Source organism: Procambarus clarkii, chromosome 80, assembly GCF_040958095.1.
Source record: "Procambarus clarkii isolate CNS0578487 chromosome 80, FALCON_Pclarkii_2.0, whole genome shotgun sequence".
NCBI classification, from domain to species: Eukaryota; Metazoa; Arthropoda; class Malacostraca; order Decapoda; family Cambaridae; genus Procambarus; species Procambarus clarkii.
Window position 1 is genome coordinate 16,139,352 of NC_091229.1, and position 23,237 is coordinate 16,162,588.

Sequence of the window (23,237 nt, forward strand, 5' to 3'; positions counted from 1 at the left end):
GGCATCTTCTCCAAGCATAGTTGATTAGGTCTATGTATCCACTTGTGTGTTGTGACCTGTATATTTCAGTAGGTTGCAAAGCACACAACTTGCATTTCATAGTTTTATGGACCATTGTTATTCAAGAACGTTGCTCAATTAAGAAGCCAGGAGTGCAATATATCAACCTTCCTCAAACACACTCAAATTGTTTGTGCATAATCTACATGGTAAATGCTCCAACTTTTCCTAATGTATCAATATCATAACAGAATAGGAAAAAGAAAATTATATAGTATATCTAAATAGAGTTGACAATTTAAAATTAACAAAAAAATATCCTTATGAATGGGGATATGTCTTGCATAACCCCCATATGTAAGGATATTTTTGGATCTTCAAGATTCTAGGGTATATTGAGGATTTGGATGTGTGATGGAAGTCTGGATTTAGCTTTTTTTTTCTAATTGAGAAAATAAATTTCCTTTAGTGTTTGTAGACTGGTAACTTTGCCATTTATATACCTACATTCTTTCTGAGAGGGCTCATTTGGTGTATTTTTTTTGGTGCTTGCCATCTGGAAAGCTCCACCTAGTTCAATCCACACTAGACACTTGTGGGTCATTGTAAGCCTGCTGAGGACCAAGAGGCCAAAATCCTGCCCCCCCCCCCTCCCCTATATAAAAGTGCAAAAGGCAAGGGGATACTAGATGAACCGAGCCAAAAACAGACCAAGAGAAAGGTGGGCGAACTAAAACAATCTGCAAAGTAACGCAGCATGAAAATGAAAAGACGCTTGGAACAAATGAACCGCCTGGTAGTCGAGCAGTTCACTCGATAATTCCACCTGTGCACCTTCCTCCTCGATCCACTAGCCTTGTTTGTCAATCATTTTGTCTGGCATGAGGAATCAGGACTTAGCAGTTGCGTACCCCATTCCTGCCACAATGCACTTAGTGTTCTTCAGGTTAGTGTTGGCCATTCTACACAGTTCTTTGTCCAGTAGGGGCCATTTAACTGGCCCCTATCAGTCAAGTTGCTCTATACACGTGTGTTCATCTCACTTGTGTGGACTATGATTAACTGTCCACCTTGAACTGTTCATGCTTGAAGTGCCCTGTTTCCTAGCATTTTATACCTGGCAAGCTAAATACCTCGTTCAGCATTAACATTTTCGTAATTTTTCTTGAAAGTTATGGATGGAATTAACTTTAAAAATCTCTTCCTTCAGTGCTTTACACTTCCTGACCACCATTAGAGAACAAAAACTTCCTTCCATATCTATGACTTGCTTGTTCAGATTTCACCGCTGTCCCCTTGTCCCACCTCTTTAATTTAAATAGGATTCCTTTGTCCACTTTGTTTATTCCTCTCCAGATTCTGTATTGATAAATATCTTCTATTTATTATCTCCAATTTATTCTATTACCTACCTCACAAATATAAATGCCAAGGATTTGTTCCTGGTTTCCAGCCCTTGTGTGTCAGGGGAAGCCTTTTTTATTCAAGCAAATGGCATTTGTATGTCTTGTATATATTAGAGATGTACATATACCTGTCATCTGCATGCGAGATATTGCAACCTGTTAAAACACTGCGTACTTACACTTGCAGCTAATTATTCTAAGATATCCTGCCCAAGGATGCAATTCATGATTGCCTCGTATAATTTAACCGTGAAGGTGTTGTGCTACATTTGATGTGATGAAGCATAGGACCTCAGAAGTTTAGTACTTTGACAGGTGAGGCAGTACAATAATCTTCATTCCAGATACCATTATGGATGTGTCACAAATGGACATAACGGAAGATGATGATTTGGATGAATCGCGCCTCAGATCTGGACGGAATTATAAGCGCAAGTCGTCACCAGAGCGCCATGAAAGGTCGGGTAACAAGAGATCCTCAGCCAGGAGGAGTGAAAATGTAAGTACTGTATTGTATGTTTTTTATTTAGACTCAAAATTTATTTATAAAGTTTTACTTGTTCTGTTGTCAAGTTAATTGATTAGAAGTCATGGAGAATCAAATGACATACATTGGGAGAAATAAACCAACCCCACACATGAAAGTGACAATTTCACTCCATCTTGGAAAAGTATCTGGGCGTGATGAGGATCCAGGAAGGACTGAAATGTTCGTTTTCATCTGATTTCAGATGTGGGGGTTGGGTTACTTTTTCAGCCACGTTATTGTGACGTGTATTGCATGTAGGGAAAACCTAATATGGAACATTTTCCACTAATCTGTTGAAAAATTGAGATTCTTATAAATGAATCCATAGATTTGACTAATACATTTTATATCCAGTTCCTAACAATCAAAACTATTCAATTAAATATAATACACAATGAAATCACAAAAGCGTGATATATTAGAGAAAATCTTTGGAGCAGGATGGCGGGATGGAACCCAGGATGCTGGTTCGATCCTGTCGTCCTGCTGCAAAAATTTTAAACTATAAATGCAGCTCGAGCAGCAAGACTGCAAGCAGCCAATTGACTTAGTACTACCTGTATACTAAGTTAAAATGTCAAGCAAATTAGAATGCACGGGATGAAAATAGCTAGGTTTGGGGGGGGGGGGAATGTAGAACTAAATCAGACTTCCTGTAGACATTGTTAGCTAACCCCCTCCATGCCATCAAATGCACAAGCCATTGAGTCCAGTAGGCTCAGGAACCTATACACCAGTTGATTGACAGTTGAGAGGCGGGATCAGAGAGCCAGAGCTCAACCCCTGCAAACAAATAGGCGAGTAGTACAGTACAGTACACCACACATCACATTATCATCACTATGACCACATACCCCCCCCCCCCCCCCCCGGTCACCCCTTCCAGTTATCCTAACACTATCTCCCATTCATCCACCAGTTTGTTACACTTATGAAATGTTGACACTCTGGGATACATGTCTTGCTCACCCTCATGTGATTGAACCATATATTCATAGCTTATTTGAATTTTTAGAACTTCTGCATGAAACTTGTAGTTTATCTACAGTATGAAAATATATGCACTGAATATATTATTTTTTTCCTGAACTCAGGAAAGGTGTAGTCATGAGGTGAAGACACAGGTGACATATTATACTACTGGTGAGGAATTAAAGAAGGTTCACACTGAAGTTCAAGTTAAACCATCTGCTCCACCACATTCAACAGGTTAGTGACTTTTCTTGTCTCGGATCTGTATCTCGACTAACTTACAAGGAAATTTTAGGTTGAGAATTTGGAAACCCAAGTTGATTTCAGATAAACAATGCATGAATGTTTAGTTCAAACAGATAGGAGTCAACTAGAAGTGAAGATACATTTTATCTGCTCTTCCGAACATTAAAGAAATAATCGGAAACATTATCTTATATATGCTACACAGTACTCTAATCAATAGCTCATATTTAGTTCAAATTTGTTATTATTATTATTATTATTATATGGTCAAAAGTAGTAACAAGCAGGAAGGATTTTCTTGTAAAAACAGTTTCAGCAATAAAGGCATTGTTGAAAAAAATATGGAGGGAACTCTCAACCATCCCATGGGGAACCATGATAAGTACCAAAACTCCCACTCTAGGAGTAGAACAGTTGGCCACCAAAGCATACAGTATCTGTTTGAAATATGCTCCATAGCAGAAGGCCAAAATGAGGACTGTCTTGGATAGAGAATACAAGACACTACAAAAGAAAAATGTTTCTTCAATTTCCCTGTTTAGACTAAGAACTTGTGCTAAAGCATTCATGCCAGATTAGAACAAAACTATATAAAATGGGAAACAAATTCCAAAAGAACTTCATGCAAAATCAAAGTAAAAACAAAAAATGTCTACTAATATTGAACCTATATTGTACTTACAAGAAAAGGGTCTGAACAATGAACAATACAGTTATGCTCTCAACAATACAGAGCTTAACAAAGAAATCTGTGAAATCCTGATAGAAAAGTCTGAAGTGATGCATAGGACTCTGATAGACAATTTGAAGGTTCAAGCTCCAGACAGCTTCTTCATAAATGATGTAGACAATTCAGACAATATAACTAATATTAACACAAGTGTAGCAAAATTTGAAAAAGAAATTGACAACATGTACTCAGCCATGTTTCCTGACTCCTTAGAGTCTAAATTTATACGTAAATGTAAAGTATCAGTAGCACGAGCACTCACTGTGCCTCGTAGCCTGGTGGATAGCGCGCAGGACTCGTAATTCTGTGGCGCGGGTTAGATTCCCGCACGAGGCAGAAACAAATGGGCAAAGTTTCTTTCACCCTAAATGCCCGTTACCAAGCAGTAAATAGGTACCTGGGAGTTAGTCAGCTGTCACGGGCTGCTTCCTGGGGGTGGAGGTCTGGTCGAGGACCGGGCCGCGGGGACACTAAAGCCCCGAAATCATCTCAAGATAACCTCAAGATAACTGTAATAGAGGGAAAGCTTAAAAGACAGGTCAGATTCCAATGGCACTTACATCAGCAGATGTAGCCCCACTCCACAAGGGAGGTAGCAGACGAAATACTGACCTTTCGTACTAACGTCAGATTATAGTAAAATCATGCAGGTTTTATGGAGACCTGCATAACCTAAGGTGAACATGGATCTACTGTAGCATGAAAATCCTACTTTAAACAAACAGCATCATTGTATTTTTTTGGTGGTTTAGCTTTACAATAATGAAAATGTTATTGTTGACAAGCTTTCGTAAACATCCTTACAATATATAAATGTACAGATACTGTGTAGTGCAAGGGTTCTTAACTACATGCATCTTTACCAGTTTTGTGGTTTGCTTTTCATTTTGTGGTGGTTGGGTGAAGTCTTTCCAGGAAAGTTAATGTTTTCCATTTTATTCTTGGTTAGGGTGGTGGGGATGGGGGTGGCAGAATGTGCAAGTTTTTAAAAAACTTATTTGATGCTGGAAATTAGCTTTTTTTTTTTAATTCGGCATTTTATTTCTCCCGCCAAACACACACCGAAACTACGACATTGGCACAATGTTCGAACAAGTTTTAACCTAACCCATTATAACAACCAATATAGCAAGTTGTAACAACGTTCTAATACGTGATAAACACGTTAAGCCAAGATGTAACAACTTTATTAAAAGTTGTAACAAGCGGAAAATAGAGACAATTTCGGTTTGTTTCCAGGGCTGTACTTTGCACACTATTAATTTATCCCGGTAGCATTTTGTTCATTCCCTCTTGCATCCCTTACACATTTGTCATGTTTGATGACCTGCCTTTATCCTACCATAATTTAGTTAGATTCTGGGACTATAAATATATGCAACAACAGAAAGTAAGTTACAAATACAAAATGTTTATCTTGGAAATCATTAAATTTCAGACGAGTCATCAGCAGAAGAGAGCCCTGCTAAGAGACCCCAAAGGGGTCCTGCACCTCTGCCACCGACAACTCCACTCAGTAACCGTGCACATTCTGTGTACTCTCCTCATCTACTCCCCAACATCATCTCACCACAGGTAAATGTTATATTTTTGCCAAAAAATCTGTAAGTATTGATACTTGTAATGTAATGTCACAAAGTATTCAATTCTCTCTGAATATTTTTAGGGGCTGAATATGTTAAGAGCACCTGGAATAAAACTACAGGTGCTCTCAACTTGGAGAGCTCCTGTAGTGTTATGTTGTGTGGAGTCGACATATTCGTGAAGTAGTCATGAATATGTTGACTTCATATTCCAACCAGTGGTTGGTGTGTGTGTGTGTGTGTGGGGGGGGGGGGGGTGTCACACGTGCGAGACTTGCCTAGTTGTGCTTGCGGGGATTGAGCTCTGACTCTTTGGGCCCGTCTATCATCTGTCAATCAACTTTATTTTTCTCCACAAACCCTCCCTCCTTCCCAGGAAGCAGCCTGTAGCAGCTGTATAACTCCCAGGTACATGTTTGCTGCTAGGTAAACAGGGGCATCAGGGTGAAAGAAACTGCCAATTTGTTTCCGCCTCTTCCGGGGATCGATCCCCGGACTCTAAGACTACGAATCCTGAGTGCTGTCCACTCAGCCGTCAGGTGTGAGAGAGAGATGGATGGATGGATAGGTGGATGGATGGATGGATGGATAGGTGGATGGATGGATGGATAGGTGGGTGGATAGGTGGGTGGGTGGATGGATAGGTGGGTGGGTGGATGGATGGATAGATGGATAGGTGGATGGATGGATGGATAGATGGGTGGATGGATGGATAGGTGGATGGATAGGTGGATGGATGGGTGGGTGGATGGATGGGTGGATGGGTGGGTGGATGGATGGGTGGGTGGATGGATGGATGGATGGATGGATGGATGGGTGGGTGGATGGATGGGTGGGTGGATGGATAGGTGGATGGATGGGTGGGTAGATGGATGGATGAATGGATGGATAGGTGGATGGATGGATAGGTGGATGGATGGATGGATAGGTGGATGGATGGATGGGTGGGTGGATGGATGGATGGATGGATAGGTGGATGGATGGGTGGGTGGATGGATGGATGGATAGGTGGATGGATGGGTGGGTGGATGGATGGATAGGTGGATGGATGGATGGATAGGTGGGTGGATGGATGGATGGATGGGTGGATGGATGGGTGGGTGGATGGATAGGTGGGTGGGTGGATGGATGGTTAGATGGATGGTTAGATGGATGGATGGATAGGTGGATGGATGGATAGGTGGGTGGGTGGATGGATGGTTAGATGGATGGATGGATGGATGGATAGGTGGGTGGGTGGATGGATGGATAGGTGGGTGGGTGGATGGAGGGATAGGTGGGTGGATGGATGGAAAGGTTGGATGGATGGATAGGTAGGTTGGATGGATGGAGAGGTTGGATGGATAGATGGATGGGTAGATATTGTAGTTGGAAGAATATATAGCTGGACACGGACTGACAGATAGATGAACTGATGACATTTTACCAATCAAATTTTTCCAAAATTTTTGGTGTATACGGTACTGTATTTGGTTGAATGCCGCCCTCTAAATTTATTTTAACCGCACCTTCCTTAAGAATGTCTATGGGATGTATCTCATGCTAAGTGAGATACAGACAAAAGATCTAAGCTAGAGCTTAGAGCTAAGATTAGATATAGACAAAAAATACAAGTCACAGCTTTGTGTCATCCTTTGCAGATGACACAAAAATCAGCATGAAAATTACCTCTGCCGAAGACATTGAAGGTTACAAGCAGATATTAACAAATTTTTTGATTGGGCAGCAGAAAATAACATGTTTAAGTGATAAATTCCAGGTACTCAGGTACGGCAAAAATGAGGATCTGAAACATAATACAGGGTACAAAACACAATCGAATCTGCCCATAGTAAGAAAACGGCATGTCAAGGATTTGGGAATGATGATGTCCGACAATCTAACGTTTAGGGAGCATAACCAAGCAAATATTGCGTTAGCCAGGAAAATAATAGGATGGATTACGAGAACTTTCAAATCCAGGGATCCAATCACAATGGTTATACTCATGTCACTTGTGTTGTCCCATCTTGAGTACTGCTCAGTACTCACTTCCCCCCTTCAGAGCAGGAGATTGCTGAAATAGAGGGAATACAGATAACATATACGGCACACATAGACGCGATAAAGCACCTAAATTATTGGGATAGTCTCAAAGCTCTCCAGATGTACTCTCTAGAAAAGAGATGAGAGAGATACCAAATAATATACACATGAAAAATACTGGAGGGCCAAGTCCCTAATCTACACAGTAAAATAACAAGGTACTGGAGTGAACGATACGGAAGAAAAGGCAGAAAAGAACTAGTGAAAAGCAGAGGTGCCATAGGCACAGAACACTGTATAAACATCAGAGGTCCGCGGTTGTTCAACGTCCTCCCAGCGACTATCGGAAATATTGCCGGAACAACCGTGGACATCTTCAAGATGCAGCAGGTAACAAGCAGCTGCAAGCAGCAAGTGCACTAGAAGATATACCAACTAGTGATGTGGTGTTCATGTTTCCCTGAATTTAATCTTGGAGTGTCAAGAGAGACTTCTCCTTCCTGTGAGTTGTTACCGAGCAGTGTTTGTCCATCTGGCTGTTTGTAATATGCTAGAAAAAGTTATCTGCAACAAGTTGGGTGAAATGCATGGGATGCCCTGGTACAGTATATGTACTGTAGTGTTGCAAGACCTGTGCAGAATTGAAGGAAGGAATGGAAAGAAAACTTGTTTTAGAATTTTTCTTAGATTGTATTAATACTTCAGCATTCCGATTTTATTTTTGTAGAGTACCTGTACAGTATACTGTACTTAATTTGCAAACATATTTGCGAAGTTGAAACATTGATATTGGTATTAAAATCCGTATTTGGAAATGAAAGTTCAGTGCTCGGTAGAAAAACACTTGGACCATCTGGAATCAAACTCCGACCTGCAAGAAACGAGACCGCCACTGTAACCAGTCCAGGTTGTAGAGATAATGTTGGGTATGAGAAACGTCTAGTTTTTAAAATTAGTATCGCTCCACTCTTTATAAATACATATGTACCCATTATGTGTTGTATCATACCTCACCATGTATAATGTATTGCCATTTAAGTTGAATATGTGACCATATTAATATTATTGGAAGTGTGGAACTTTTTTACCTTGATTGTTTTACCTTCAGTATTTTGTCATTTTGAAATGAGGTAAATATGAATAAGATGAATGAATAAATATGAAAGTGAAAATTGTAAACTAATATAATTAATAATTATAGTAGTTTGCATTTTTCATTCTTTCCTTTAAAAGTTGAATTTGTTTTTAATCAAAGATTAAATGTGCTTAATTTTTATAGGTTATTACACTATCGCTCGGTAACGACTCGGCATTGAGTCGTCCGTTTAGTAGATGGACTTTCAGTAACGACTCGGCATTGCGTCGCCGGGGTGGCAACGGTGCGGTAAAGTAGCGGCTCCTTCGGGAAGGTCTTGCCGCGGTTTTTTACTTTATATGCATATACTCCTGTAGGGAATTTCATTGTGAATACATTGATACCATAAATGAAAGACCTAGGACCAGAATTGAGGTAATGAAGTTGAAAAGAGTATACTCATTTTATTGCTCTTTATTAGTGCTCACTGGGGTAACGCTCCGTCATTTTTTCTGTTTGCTGTGGGTGGGACGCCGGGCTTTTGGACTTTATATTTGCATATACTCCTGTAAGGAATTCTATTGTGAACACAATGATACCAAAATGAAAGACCTAGGACGAGAATTAAGATGTCCAAAGTGCAGTGTGTGCACATTTTATTGCTTTTGTGCGCTTCTGGGTAATACGCTCTTACTTTCTCGCTGGGCTTTTGGGCTTTATGTGCATTTAGTCTTGTAGAGAATTGTATTGCGAACACATTGATACCAAATTGAAAAACTTAGGACAAGAATTGAGGTAACAAAGTTGAAAAGAGTATACACTTTTCAGTATTACCCACTTGTAAACCTCTATCATGTCACCCCTAACTCTTCGCCTTTCCAGTGAATGCAACTTAAGCTTTGTTAATCTTTCTTCATATGAAAGATTTCTAATTTGGGGAATTAACTTAGTCATCCTACGCTGGACACGTTCAAGTGAATTTATATCCATTCTATAATATGGCGACCAAAACTGAACTGCATAATCTAAATGGGGCCTAACTAGAGCAAGATATAGCTTGAGAACCACACCAGGTGTCTTGTTACTAACGCTGCGATTAATAAATCCAAGTGTCCGATTTGCCTTATTACGAACATTTATGCATTGATCCTTTTGTTTTAAATTCTTACTAATCATAACTCCCAGATCCCTTTCGCAATCCGACTTCGCAATCTCAACACCATCTAGCTCGTATCTTGTAACTCTATCATCATTACCTAACCTCAGAACTTTACATTTATCAGCATTAAACTGCATCTGCCAATCCTTTGACCATTTCAAAACCCTATCTAGATCAACTTGAAGTGATAGTGAGTCCTCCTCCGAATTAATTTCCCTACCGATTTTCGTATCATCGGCAAATTTGCAAATGTTGCTACTCAAACCTGAATCTAAATCATTTATATATATTATAAACAACAGAGGTCCCAGGACAGAGCCTTGAGGCACTCCACTTACAACATTTTCCCACTCTGACTTGATTCCATTTATACTAATTCTCTGTTTCCTTTGGTATAGCCATGCCCTAATCCAGCTTAATATAGCACCCCCAATACCATGAGACTCTATTTTTTTAATCAGTCTTTCATGTGGCACTGTATCAAAAGCTTTGCTAAAGTCAAGGTATACAACATCGCAATCCTTACCACTATCAACTGCCTCAACAATGCTAGAATAAAAAGATAACAAATTTGTTAAACATGAACGGCCATTTATAAAACCATGTTGCGACTCAATTATTAATTTATGTTTTTCAAGACCGTGCTCTCTAATGTAATGAGGCGCCCTGGGGTGGCGCAGCGCTCTTTCTGATCCACTTTCATCTTGTTGGCGGGTGGAGTGCGCTGTAGTTTTTGACATATGCATATACTCCTGTTGGGAATTCTAATGCAGACACAATGATACCAAAATGAAAGACCTAGGACAAAAATTGAGGTGACCAAAGTGAAAAGAGTGTACACATTTTATCGCTCTTGCGCGCTCCCGGGTAACGCGCTCTCACTTTTTCTGTTTGTTGTAGATGGTACGCCGGGCTTTTGGGCTTTATATGCCTTTAGTCCTGTAGAGGATTCTATTGCGAACACAATACCAAATTGAAAAACCTTGGATGAGAATTGAGGTAACAAAGTTGAAAAGAGTATACACTTTTCAGAATTACCGCGCACTCCCTGTGAAACGCTGAAACCCACCTGGGGTAGTGCGGGGCTAGTGCGCCCAGTGAGCAAAAGTGTTAAAAGTAGGATTGACATTTATTGCTTTAGTTTATCATTTTCAGCATCACAGTATTGAATGTTTATTTGTAAAACTTTGCAGGATTCTTTAGTCATTCTGCTTTTTCTTCGTTGCAGCAAGGTATACCATATACAACTCCGATACACACACCCGTGATGCGCAACTACTCTTCCGCAAGCAAAATGAACACAAGAGTGCATGCTTTTTATACGAAAACCATTTATAAAACTGAACACTGCCAGCCATGTGGAAAAAGGTAGGTTTTGTTACTTTCATAAATTGTTAGGGGAAAAAAAATGGCAAATTTACTGTAGTTTTCATTCCATGTATTTTATTATAGTAATCAATGATTGTTATGATATAGTTCATAATCTTGTCAGATTTTCCTTTACGTTGTTGTCATGCGTTGTCTGTACTCGACTAGTTGTGCTTGCAGGGGTTGAGTTCTGGCTCTGTCTGTGGCTGTCTTGGAAACTGCTCATGCCTACACACAGCTCTCTCCATTTGTGTCCACTTACTCAGATTTCCCTTTCTTCACTTTTTTTATTACTGTATTATCTTTTCCTTCATTTGTATTTTTATTACATTGTACATGTATGGTTGCCTTTGGCTTCAATAAAATACTTTATAATGAAATCTAGAAGTAAAGGTTATTTAAGATTTTGTTTATTTGGTTTAGGATCTTCTGAGAGGGTACGATTTACACTTAACGTAATTGGTTTTGTTTCATTTACATTTTTGTTTAGGCTCTGGTTGCCTTTGTCCTTCCCTGTAGATCGTTATAAAAGGTTCGGCGAGTTTGGAGCCGGTCGGCCGAGTGGACAGCACTCTGGACTTATGATCCTGTGGTCCCGGGTTCGATCCCGGGCGCCAGCGAGAAACAATGGGCAGAGTTTTTCACCCTATGCCCCTGTTACCTAGCAGTAAAATAGGTACCTGGGTGTTAGTCAGCTGTCACGGGCTGCTTCCTGGGGGTGGAGGCCTGGTCGAGGACCGGGCTGCGGGGACACTAAAAGCCCCGAAATCATCACGAGATAACCTCCAAGATAACCTCAACTATACCCCTTCCCCTCTCTTGGTTCTGGGGCTTCTGCTTCAGGTTTTGTCTCAGCTGTTTGGCACAGTTTCCTTGTTTCAAAGATTTCTTGTCACATTTTCACTGGTTGGGGGCATAAGGCTTTCCAAGCTGGTGTTAGCCTGAGTAAGCCATGTACAGTTCATTTTGGCATTGAATAATAGAATAAAAAGAGCAGGCTCCTAACTTTTGAACTTTTAATACATGCAAAACACAGGCACTATCATGGTTGTCATGTTTTGCTCTGCTTGCTGTGATCTGGATTATTGGGAATTGATACCAGGTTCCTAGTCCATTCTCCCCCGCTCCATGTTCCTAGTCATCCTGTGCACTTGGGTGACAGTGCTCTGAATACCTGGGTGAAGGATTCAAATTCCTAGATGAAGCACCCCACCTAGTCAGGTGTGATATGCGGGTTGCCATGAGACTTCCTTCTCCCCCCCCCCCCTTCCTTACCTGCCAAGGTGTTCACTAGTACCCCCCTCCCTTCCCTCCCCATCCCCCCCAATATCCCCCCTCCCTCCCATTTTGGTTTTGGATCCTCCAGTGTTTACCTGTTGTCCAGGTAGATGCCCCAGGTTCCTGGCTGCCAGTGTATCAGATGGTTTAATGGATCCCGTGGCTTTTTACGTGACTGAGTTTCTTGGTTGAGTCTGATTGGACAAACTGTTGGATTCTGCCAATGTATAAATCTGAGCCTGATTGCTCAGGTATCCATTGGTGGTGTTTACCTGCATTCCCAGAGAATCCTAGTTCCCTGGTTGTCGGCCTTGGCTCTCTGAGAACCTTTCCTAGTTTCATTTGCATAAAGGCCTGGGTGGTTTTTCCCCCCCCCCCCCCTCTTGGCATGTATATTGGCTGTGCGTGGTTTCTCTATTCTTTGCTGGGTGTACAGGGTTATGTTTGGCTTGTACATATATGGCTTGTGTAGATGTACAGCCCTGAAACACATGTACTGTAGGAGCTGGATTTTGGTTTTCTCACATTTTGGCACGAGTATTTGCCATGGTTTTCCGGCAACGATTTTCCGGAACGTGATATTTGGGCGCTTTGTATTTTTTAGTGTATTCTGGATACTCTGCATGCTCTCCTGTTCAGTTAAGTGCCTGGCTGCTGAATATGTTCTGTAAGTGTTCTGGAGTATGGGGTGGTTCAGTGGGGTTGTTTGTTTGTTTGAGTGCATCCCTCAAGGTTGTTTCTCAGTATTTGGTCTCTTGATTGCACCATTGGGCGTGCGTGCCTCCATTCTTCGGGTCTGGCCCAGCTTAAAGTTATCTGTGCAGTTTGGTTTGTTTTATGAATTTTAGACTTCCCAAGTGCTTCCTTGGTGTCCTGTCGTGCTGTATTTTGCCATGAAATAAAACAAGAATTTTAGAATTGGTTTCCTTGGCCACTGGTAAAAATTGCCTCAACTGATCTTTATTACAAATCTGGGTTTTGACCGTTCTGAAATGGGACAGATGCAAAACCTGAATTTCTGGCTCTCGATCTTTCATAATCAATAACTTTGAATATGCACTGCTCTTAACATTTGAGTTCAGTATATTTATCCCACAGGTCTACATATGGCCTGTTATATGCTATGGGGCATATGGTAACCTAATTTGTTATTGCATCTTTGTTCCCTCTTTCTTGGTTGTCATTTTGTGTGTGGGGGTGTTCCCCCCCCCCCCATCTACATAAGTTGTGTGCTCTGTGTACTTGGCTTTAATGACTTGTCCTCTGGTGTCTGCACTGGTTGTTATACAGGGCCTATGGCTGGTCCTGTTTTTCCATGGCACATGGTGTGAGCCACTTAAAGGAGCATATCATTACTTTGGTATTACCCTCTGGCCTTTTTCCTCAGACGTTACCTGTTTGGTTTTAGGCATTAACATGTGCCCCTGGGCATTAGTGTTATTGACATGTGACTACTGCACTACCTACTTGATACCTGCTTGATGGGGTTCTGGGAGTGTTCTTCTTCCCATACCTGGCCTGAGGCCAGGCTTAACTTGAGAGCTTGGTCGAACAGGCTGTTACTTGGAGAGGCCAACATATCCACCACAGCCTGGTTGGTCTAGCACTTCTTGAAGAAAATTATCTAGGTTTCCCTTGATGTCCACGGTGGTTTCGGCAATATGTCTTACACTCGCGGAAAGGATGTTGAAAAATTGTGGACCTCTGATGTTACACACACAAATCACAATAGCGTGATGCATCAATGAACAAATCCACAAGGGCCGTGATGAGGATGTGAACCTACGTCCGAGATCATCCCAGATGCTGCCTTAATCGACTGAGCTACGACATGGTCAAAAGAGTTGAAATCAGAAGTTGTACCTAACTAACTTGGATTCTCGGACGTTCGTTCGAATCCTCATCACGGCCCTTGTGGATATGTTCATTGATGCATCACGCTATTGTGATTTGTGTGTGTAATGAAGTAAGGGTGAAGAGGTAGAACGGCCTATTGACATAGCTCGGGTGCACGGGGGGAGTTGTGTAAAACCGTGGTTTGTCTCTCGAAAAGGTCGCAGGATCCAAGTAAGTTAGGTACAACTTCTGGTTTCAACTCTTTTGACCATGTCGTAGTTCAGTCGATTAAGGCAGCGTCTGGGATGATCTCGGACTTAAAATCGAATCCTTGTCACAGCCCTTGTGGATTTGTTCCGATGTTTATAGGGTGTTCTCTGATTGTGCTTATGGCACCTCTGCTCTTAACTGGTTTTATTCTGCATTTTCTTCCATATCGTTCACTCCAGTAAGTTATTTTACTCTGTAGATTTGTGACCTGGCACTAGGTTCCATTGCATGTGAAATGATTGGCAGCATCCAGAGGGCCGCTCATAAAAGCATATTGATCCTTCCGATGCCCTAATTTTGTAAACATTTAGAAAATATGTAATACATTGTGAATGATGTATTTGTAGTAATGTTCTAGGGGCACTATATTTATAACAAATTATGTAAAGGTGTAAAGTGAAACGTTGAGGTTTCTAAACATTACTGCACGTAAATAAATTAATGTTATTCTTACTATAAAAGCTTGAGGATTAACATTGAACATTACAGCACAGTTTTGTTGTAAATTGCCTACACAGATGAATTGCCACAATATTTTTTTAAGTCTCAATGAAATTCAACATTTGAGCATTTATAGGAATCCATGATAGTTATTGAAGTATTGTTTATAAAAAGAATTTACATCTGCACACAGACTTGCAAAATGCACTGTTAACTAAATAAACCAATAAAGGTTTGTTTTGTATGCCACATATAAGTAGAATACATTGAAGCCACCTGTTCAAAATGTGAATCTCCTTAACATTACACATTTTTATTCACAGAATTAGGTTTGGAAAAGTTGCACTGAAGTGCCGAGACTGTCGAGCTACGTGCCATCCCGAGTGTCGTGAGTCTGTTCCCCTTCCATGTGTTCCTACTGCAAACACTCCAACTGCTAAAGGCCAGCTTGTGAGTAAATGGAATTTCAAATGTTTGCGTAGTACCACCAGTAGAGTTGGCTACATTGTGAAGCTCAGTACTGTATTGTTGTTTTAATGGCATTATTGGTTAATGTTTGGCATCTGTGGTGCATCAGTTATTTATAAAAACATAAACACTAAGTGTGGGGTTGAAGAATAGGGAATTATCAGGGGAAAGCACCAATCCATTACGACTATATAGCACTTGGGAAGGGGTCAGGATAAGGATTTGGGATGGGACGGGGGGACGGAATGGTGCCCAACCACCTGGACGGTCGGGAATTGAATGCCGACCTGCATGAAATGAGACCATCGCTCTACCGTCCAGCCCAAGTGGTTGGGCAGTGTGGGGTCGAATGGATGCCATTGTAAATTATGTGAAGATGGTAATTTTGACAGGATTTTTATTTTTTTGTCACCTGTGGTCAAAACTGCATTTTTTTATGAAATTGTAAAATAGAGCAATCACACTAACGTGATGTATCAATGAGGAAATCTATAGGAGCCATGATGAGGATTCGAACCTATGCATTCCCAGGCACACGCCTTAGACAACCAGGCCACGACATGGCCACGCTAGCTCCTGGAGCATAAGTGTTTCCACTAGATTGTCGTAAAGACCCAGTTGGTTCGCATATATTCAGCCGAGTAAGGAATATACCTACGTGTCTCATTTGGTCTGAGGCATTTAGTGATACTTGGATGAATGGGTAGCTTTAGAAATACTTGTCCAATTTTTTGCTAATAGTGGGTAACGTCTCCCTTTTTGGACCTAGTCCATATAAATTCCAACTCTACTGAAATGTTTAAGCAAAGGTTATTTGTGTTATAATAATTCAATGTTATATTTTCAGGGCATAATTGCAGATTATACACCACATGTTCCTCCCATGGTTCCTGCTCTGGTTGTCCATTGTACCATTGAGGTAGAGAACCGTGGGCTGAGTGAAGTTGGGATTTACCGTGTACCTGGTGCTGAGAAAGATGTTAAGGAACTGAAGGTTAGTTGCTTTCATGACCTAATGTATTGTATTGGTAAATTATCCTAGTTTGTTTTTGCTTGGACGTACTTTCAGGTAGGTAAGATAAGCTCTTGGGGATGCCTGTTCACTTTCTGGTAGCAGGTGGAATACTGTTAATTTTTCCTTTGACTTTATTATCATCTACTTTAAAGATGTGGATTGACTAGATGGCATTGGTCATGCTGGACAAATAATTGGTAGTTGGTGAAAAGATGCATATTTGAGTGTGAGAGGAGGGGTACTTTGCTTACTGCACTGTTTCCAAGAACAGAGTGAGCAAATGTGACGAGAGCATTTGGTGCGCGTTCACACGGGTGTCGGTCAATTGGATGTAGTTTAGATAAAATGATTGTGAGGTGGACTGAAGTAAGAGGTACTGCTATATATTTGCTGGTGTCAATCTGTTATGTCAGGAGGTGGCATGAGAAAATGGGCATCAGATAATGTATGAAATTTACTTTATTTTTTGTATTTATATATACAAGAGTTGTTACATTCTTGTAAAGCCACTAGCAAGCATAGCGATTCGGGCAGGTTCTTAACACTTTCACGCTTCCGAGCAGACCGTCGTTGTCACCAATATTATTAATCACACCGCACGCGTGCCCCTCTCGGGAGTCACGAGAAAAAATATTTGTATAAAATCCATTTATTATCCGATCAACTTGGGAATAGTTTACAAATGTTTGCCATGAAATTTACGTTTTCTCTAATAGCCGAACAGCTTATTAAAGAGAACGTCGTGGCAGTGAATCATCGTGGTAAAACAATTGTATTATTGACACGATGAGTATAATCGACGTAGTTTTTATATATGTTGCCGGTCGAACGCATCCTTATGTGACCTTTAATACTTATGTTCTTATAGAACATTCTATTGCGAGCACATTGGTACAAAAATGAAATACATCGACAAATAAAGTCAGGACAGTGAATTGAATATACACTTTTCAAAGCGAGTTTCCCCGATATGCCGCCGCGGGTAACACTTCGGCCACTTCCCACACTGTTTTGGGTGGTCTACGACATTGAATCTATATTTATATGCATATGTCCGTGTAGAGAATTTTATTGCGATTCTAATGATGCCACAGTTAGCGATGTAGGACAACTGTAGGCTTCGCAACCATTAAGAGAGTGGAAACATTTTGTTGCTGTTTGGCGCTCTCGGCGAGTGATCTGAATAGTTTTTTTATTTGGTGTTGATAGTCCTTATGCTTTGGCGGCATTTTATAGGTATGTTCTTATAGACAATTTTATTGCGAACACAGTGATACCAAATTTAAATACGTGCGCCTTCAATTATTGTCAGGACAGTGAAAAGAGTGTACACTTTTTCGGTCTTACCGCGTAGGCGTGCGAACCGCCGAAAGCGCATAGGGTATGATTTTTTTTTGAACGCCGAGAGCGCGAAAGTGTTAATTCAAATTTTCCCTGGAATACAACCTGCCAAATCATTTAATAACCAGGTACCCATTTGCTGCTGGGTCAACAGAGGCAGAACTGAGGCAAAACTAGAAACATCACTTAAGACACTGTTCCACATAGACAAACTATCCAGTCAGCAATCCTATCAATCTTAATGGACTCATTGAACATATTATATATAAAATAGTATTAAAGCTAGTTTTGGACTTGGGGTGCTTGGCTTAGGACTTGTGCAGTGGGGCTTTGGACTTGGGGAAGGGTGTGAAAGGTATTTTGGGTGCATGGATTTATACTAGGGGTATGGCATTAAACAACTTGTGCAGTGGGGCTTTGGACTTGGGGAAGGGTGTGAAAGGTATTTTGGGTGCATGGATTTATACTAGGGGTATGGCATTAAACTTTGGTAGTCTTGCCTTTAGTGTGAGGTTTGTGTGGTGTAGGCATGAGGGAATGTGACTTTTAACTTGTGGCCATGGCTTTGGACTTAGACATGAGTTTGTACTTTTGGGATGGGTGTGGCTTTTAATGTATTCCATATTCAAAATTTTTATCAAATATGAGGTAATGTTTTGTATTAGAATATGTTGAATAGTTAGGTCTAACTAAGGTTAGGTGGTTAGGTTATAATTGATAGTTGCAGTAATGTGAATGAAGGGTGTTTGGTGGCTGTATTAACCCTTTAACTGTGCAACGCGCCTGCAGGCCCAGGCTTCGGGTGCGCAACGCGCCTCTGGGTGTTTTTATTTTTCACGTTTCATTCAAAACTCCCATCGGCTACATGGGGTTCACATCAGCTTCCTCAGGGCTCTTGTAAACAGACGCCATCTTTAAAAAAATCATGGTCCACATTGCCGGGTGTCAGAGCCTCGGTAGTGAGTGAGCAACCAAGGCTGGCGCTCGCAGCATGAGCGCACAGCACTGCTATTCAGCGTGTGACCACAGCATCGCCTAATATTGTCAAAATATATATATAATGTTTTATTTAGCTATGATAGTATTATAGAAGAGCCCGAGTGTGATAATGACTGGATACAATGTTCAAATATCAGTGATTCAATGCTGTTCACGATGTTCACAGCGCTAGCCACAGCACCACAGCATTATTTCGTCCATCTAGGAATCTTCAAACGACTTTTTAGATTTTTCAAAATAAACTTGTGGTCAATTATTCATTTACAGTTATTACTGACCAGGATTGTGGTTATAATTAGCGTTGTGCGTAGGAAGGAGGAATTTTGGTGAGGGAGGGAGGGAGAGAATTGAGGTAGCCTCACTGTGTGGCAGTAACTCTTGATTTGCTCACCATACTAGCTTTGTGGTTCGCTATGGGGAACACACATGTACATGGGTATATACAGTGTGTGTGAATAGTGTAATAACAGCACCAGGAGTATGTTGTGAGGAGCTATTTTGGTGAGGGAGGTGACGTCGTAATCGTGGCGTTGTCTGCTGTGTGATTTGTCATGCAGTGTATGGTGGCCACTGTACTGGTTTGGACACAATACCGACTTACTTGCATAGTTCTGGTAAATAAAACGTGTAGATAGGTATATATAACATGTGTAATAAGAACAATAACAGAATGGTGGGAGGAGCAATGTTGGCGAGTAAGATGTTGGAGTGAGGGAGGACTGGCTGGGTGTGGCTGCTCACACTCGCGGTGTTCTGAGTGTATTGAAGGTGAATGTATATAGTGTGTGACAGTGTGTACATATGTTGTAAATATACATAAATGAACATGAAACATTGGTGTGAATAACTGTATGATTTGGAGGAGTAATGTTGGTGAATACAATGTTGGAGGAGTGAGGGAGGGCTGACTGGGTGTGACAGCTCTCACTCGCGGTGTTCTGAATGTGTTGATGGTGAATGTATATAGTGTGTGACAATGTATAGTCTGTAAATAGATTGTATATATACATAAATTAGCATGATACATGGTAAATATGTGCAACATATTTGTAGCCTGGTGGATAGCGCGCAGGACTCGTAATTCTGTGGCGCGGGTTCGATTCCCGCACGAGGCAGAAACAAATGGGCAAAGTTTCTTTCACTCTGAATGCCCCTGTTACCTAGCAGTAAAATAGGTACCTGGGTGTTAGTCAGCTGTCACGGGCTGCTTCCTGGGGGTGGAGGCCTGGTCGAGGACCGGGCCGCGGGGACACTAAAGCCCCGAAATCATCTCAAGATAACCTCAAGAAGATAACATGTGTACACAAGTGTCATGCACGTAATAGTGTCTTCGGACAGTACGGATGTTTTACTGCCATAATATAGTGTACGTGTTCATTATACATAGGATTAGCACGTAAAAACAAATAAAATGTATTTGGAACTGTGCGCAAAAAATGAACAAAAATATATTTTTGTTCATTGTTCCCCCCCACCGGCCCCGGGCGCATACTGCTCTGGCGCACGGGGAATGATGACGTCACGCCCCACCTTTCGGACCCCATAGCAGCCAAAGTAAGTACAATTTCGAACTTCCGTTGCTATACCCATATACAGGGAGGGGTTTTTGACACTTTCAGAAGAAAAAAGAATTTTTTCCCGAGGTTTCATTTCTTGCGCACTGGGGTGGGGGGTGTCATGTTTATAGGCCGTGCAGTTAAAGGGTTAACAAGCATTTGGCATTGTTAATGAGGACAGGTTGAGAAAATTGCTGATCTAGGCAATGTCATAGATCATGAGGTATTGCAGTAAGAGTTTTGCTAAGTAAAATGATTCAGTTTTTTATTTGTAGATGACCAGCCATGCACTTCTTTTTTTGTTTTCAGTCTTTTCAAGTAATTTTTGTATTCTCCATTTTGTTTATTAGGAACGATTCCTGAGGGGAAAGGGGCTCCCAAATCTTTCACAAGTGGACGTTCATGTCATCTGTGGAACTCTGAAGGATTTCATGAGGTCATTGAAAGAACCCCTTGTCACACACCTTTTGTGGAAGGACTTCACTGGTGCTGCTGAGAAGTCTGAGACCCAGGATTCTGCAGCTGCTTTGTATCAGGCTATTTCAGAACTGCCTCAGCCAAATCGGGATACATTGTCTTGGATCATCACGCATCTGCAAAGGTTTGTGTTTTAAGACTGTATTTGCATTCTGAATGATGATTTGACGTAAACATTTTGTTCGATTGTGTACAATGTCAACCTGGCTAATGTATATTTTCTTTGAGGCATTATGAGATAAGAGCATGTTAAAGTAATTTTTAACTCGGCCATGACTTGGTTATAATTTAAGATATGAAACCATTACAATTTAAGAATGAGTACAAGTAATTATAATTTGAGTACAATTGTGAGAACTTTTAGGTTGGCACGTTTGTGAAAGATGTGGAAAGTAAATGCAATACCAAACAAGGTGATAGAATTCGGGGTAGCCACAGTTTAATGTTAATTAGGTAGAAAGTGGCTGGATTAATTTGATAACCATAGGCTGATGTTTATTAAGACAGTGTATGCAAAGTGTAGTGTGTTTACAGATGCCAACACTCGATTAAAACTACTGTTTTTGAGATAAATCAAAATTGAATGCAGTGAAGATCAATGTTATTAACAATATACATTGCTTCATTTGGGAAGAGGTATGCATGATACATGTTACACTATGAGGCAGCAGGAAATTTGGTTTTCACTGCCATGTGTATACAATGCATAAAAAGTTATTTGGTCAATAATTACAAAGTTGCACCACTTTAAACAATAGTGGAATGAATAGTGGAATCAATATTAGTAATTAGGTTGCCATGAGTTTCAAATGAAGGATGTATCATTAAAACTTTGATTTGAAGATTGTTATGTTGGAGTGTGTTCACTATTTGTATTGTACATATTCTTCAGAGTTGCTGAATGCCCTGAATGCAAAATGCCCATCTCCAACCTGGCAAAAGTGTTCGGGCCAACACTAGTCGGATATTCTGTTCCTGAGCCAGACCCCTCCACGATGGTCCTGGAGACACGTCAGCAACAATTGGTAAAGTATTACCCTCTGTTTCTTCTGCTCTGTCTCCATGCTATATCTGGAGAACACCTTCATGCATTGACTTGAAACTTTCAACACTTGGGTATGGTAGTGCAAGGAAAAGTCTCTATGGTTGTTGGTTCATGTAGTCTTTGTGATGTTTTGTATTTTGTTAGCTCATTGGAGTGATGTGAGATGTAAAGTGATTTCTCAAATAAGACAAATGGTGCTAAAATGTTTACATACACATGTCCTCATGTCAGGAAATGATCTCGCTTCAGGAGTCCCCACTAACCAACACCTGGTCTTATCAACGATACTATATGGCTGACCAACTCTGCCCCAGTCAGCTTATTGTAGACCCCAGAAAGAAAACTGCACTCAAGATTTGTTTTCTTCTAATATGGAAACTGACTGGCAGTGCCATGTAGGAATGAGACGTGTAACTAAACATCTACCATGACTTACTGGCAACTTGAACTGTGGAAAAACATTGGGAATGGAGTAGTGCAAAGGTTAAGATGTCTCCTTTGAATGTCTCGAGTCACTCTCTAGTGAGGTGCTTGGTCTAGAATCCTCATTAGAACTACTCAGCTGGTCACTGTAGCAGTGAGGGACAGAATATAGGCTGGGTGAACAATATATGTTCAAGAACAAGATTAATCAACACTGGGGACTGAAGCTCAAGATTATTCCAGTACTTAATGTTTTTGTGCACACATTTGCTCACATTAATGACATACTGTTCTTCAAAGTAGCAGATGATGAGTCACAATGACGTGGCTTGAAGATATGAGAAGTAAACCACACCAGAAGATGAGACGACGACGTCATTTTGGTCCGTCTTGGACCATTATTAAGTTGATTGAAATGTCGTCTCTTCATCTTCTGGTATGTGGTTTAATTTTCAAAGTACCTTTTGCAGTGGGGTTGTGGTTGTTACAGGTGACCTGGGAACAGGCAAGGGTAGGGAGTGCAGGCTGGGTGGAGGTGGTATTAGAGGCCAATGTGTTGGCCCATGAGGCAACTGGCTGCTCATGCCTGGAGGTGGCAGATGGTTACTCCACACGTACAGGCAGCAGTGATATACGTAGCATGGATGCTTTCCTCCAGCAATGACACTGCAGTCTACTTCAGGGTCCATGTGGTCACCTCTACAGGATGACAAGGTTGCCTCTTCAGGAGTTTGCCCACCTCTCATTGCTGCACTCTAGATAGCAAATTAGTAGTATGACAAGTTGATCTGCAAGTAGTCACATAACTGGTTTGTGGTTGTTTAACTTGAAACAACCATAGTCGTCACCACTAGCTTCTAGGCCGTTGAAACTTAAAAACATGTACTGTATTCAGTTTGGCAGCCAACTTCAGTACGAGGTAAAAGCCTAAATGGGCACCTCAGTTCTTAGAAACTTGTCTATATGGTTTTCTTACCGGTTATTCCCGAGCACCA

General features: G+C 41.0%; 1 protein-coding gene across 1 annotated transcript in view; it reads left to right on the forward strand.

Moving 5' to 3' along the window:
- The window catches only part of LOC123746401 (rac GTPase-activating protein 1), a 44,240-nt gene that overhangs the window by 15,205 nt on the left and 5,798 nt on the right, over window positions 1-23,237 (forward strand). The window contains exons 5-12 of the mRNA XM_045727915.2: window positions 1,751-1,905; window positions 3,030-3,144; window positions 5,322-5,458; window positions 10,954-11,093; window positions 15,242-15,368; window positions 16,234-16,380; window positions 20,648-20,898; window positions 21,667-21,799. Of these exons, the coding sequence (XP_045583871.2) occupies window positions 1,751-1,905; window positions 3,030-3,144; window positions 5,322-5,458; window positions 10,954-11,093; window positions 15,242-15,368; window positions 16,234-16,380; window positions 20,648-20,898; window positions 21,667-21,799 (1,205 nt within the window). The remainder of the gene's footprint in view (window positions 1-1,750; window positions 1,906-3,029; window positions 3,145-5,321; window positions 5,459-10,953; window positions 11,094-15,241; window positions 15,369-16,233; window positions 16,381-20,647; window positions 20,899-21,666; window positions 21,800-23,237) is intronic.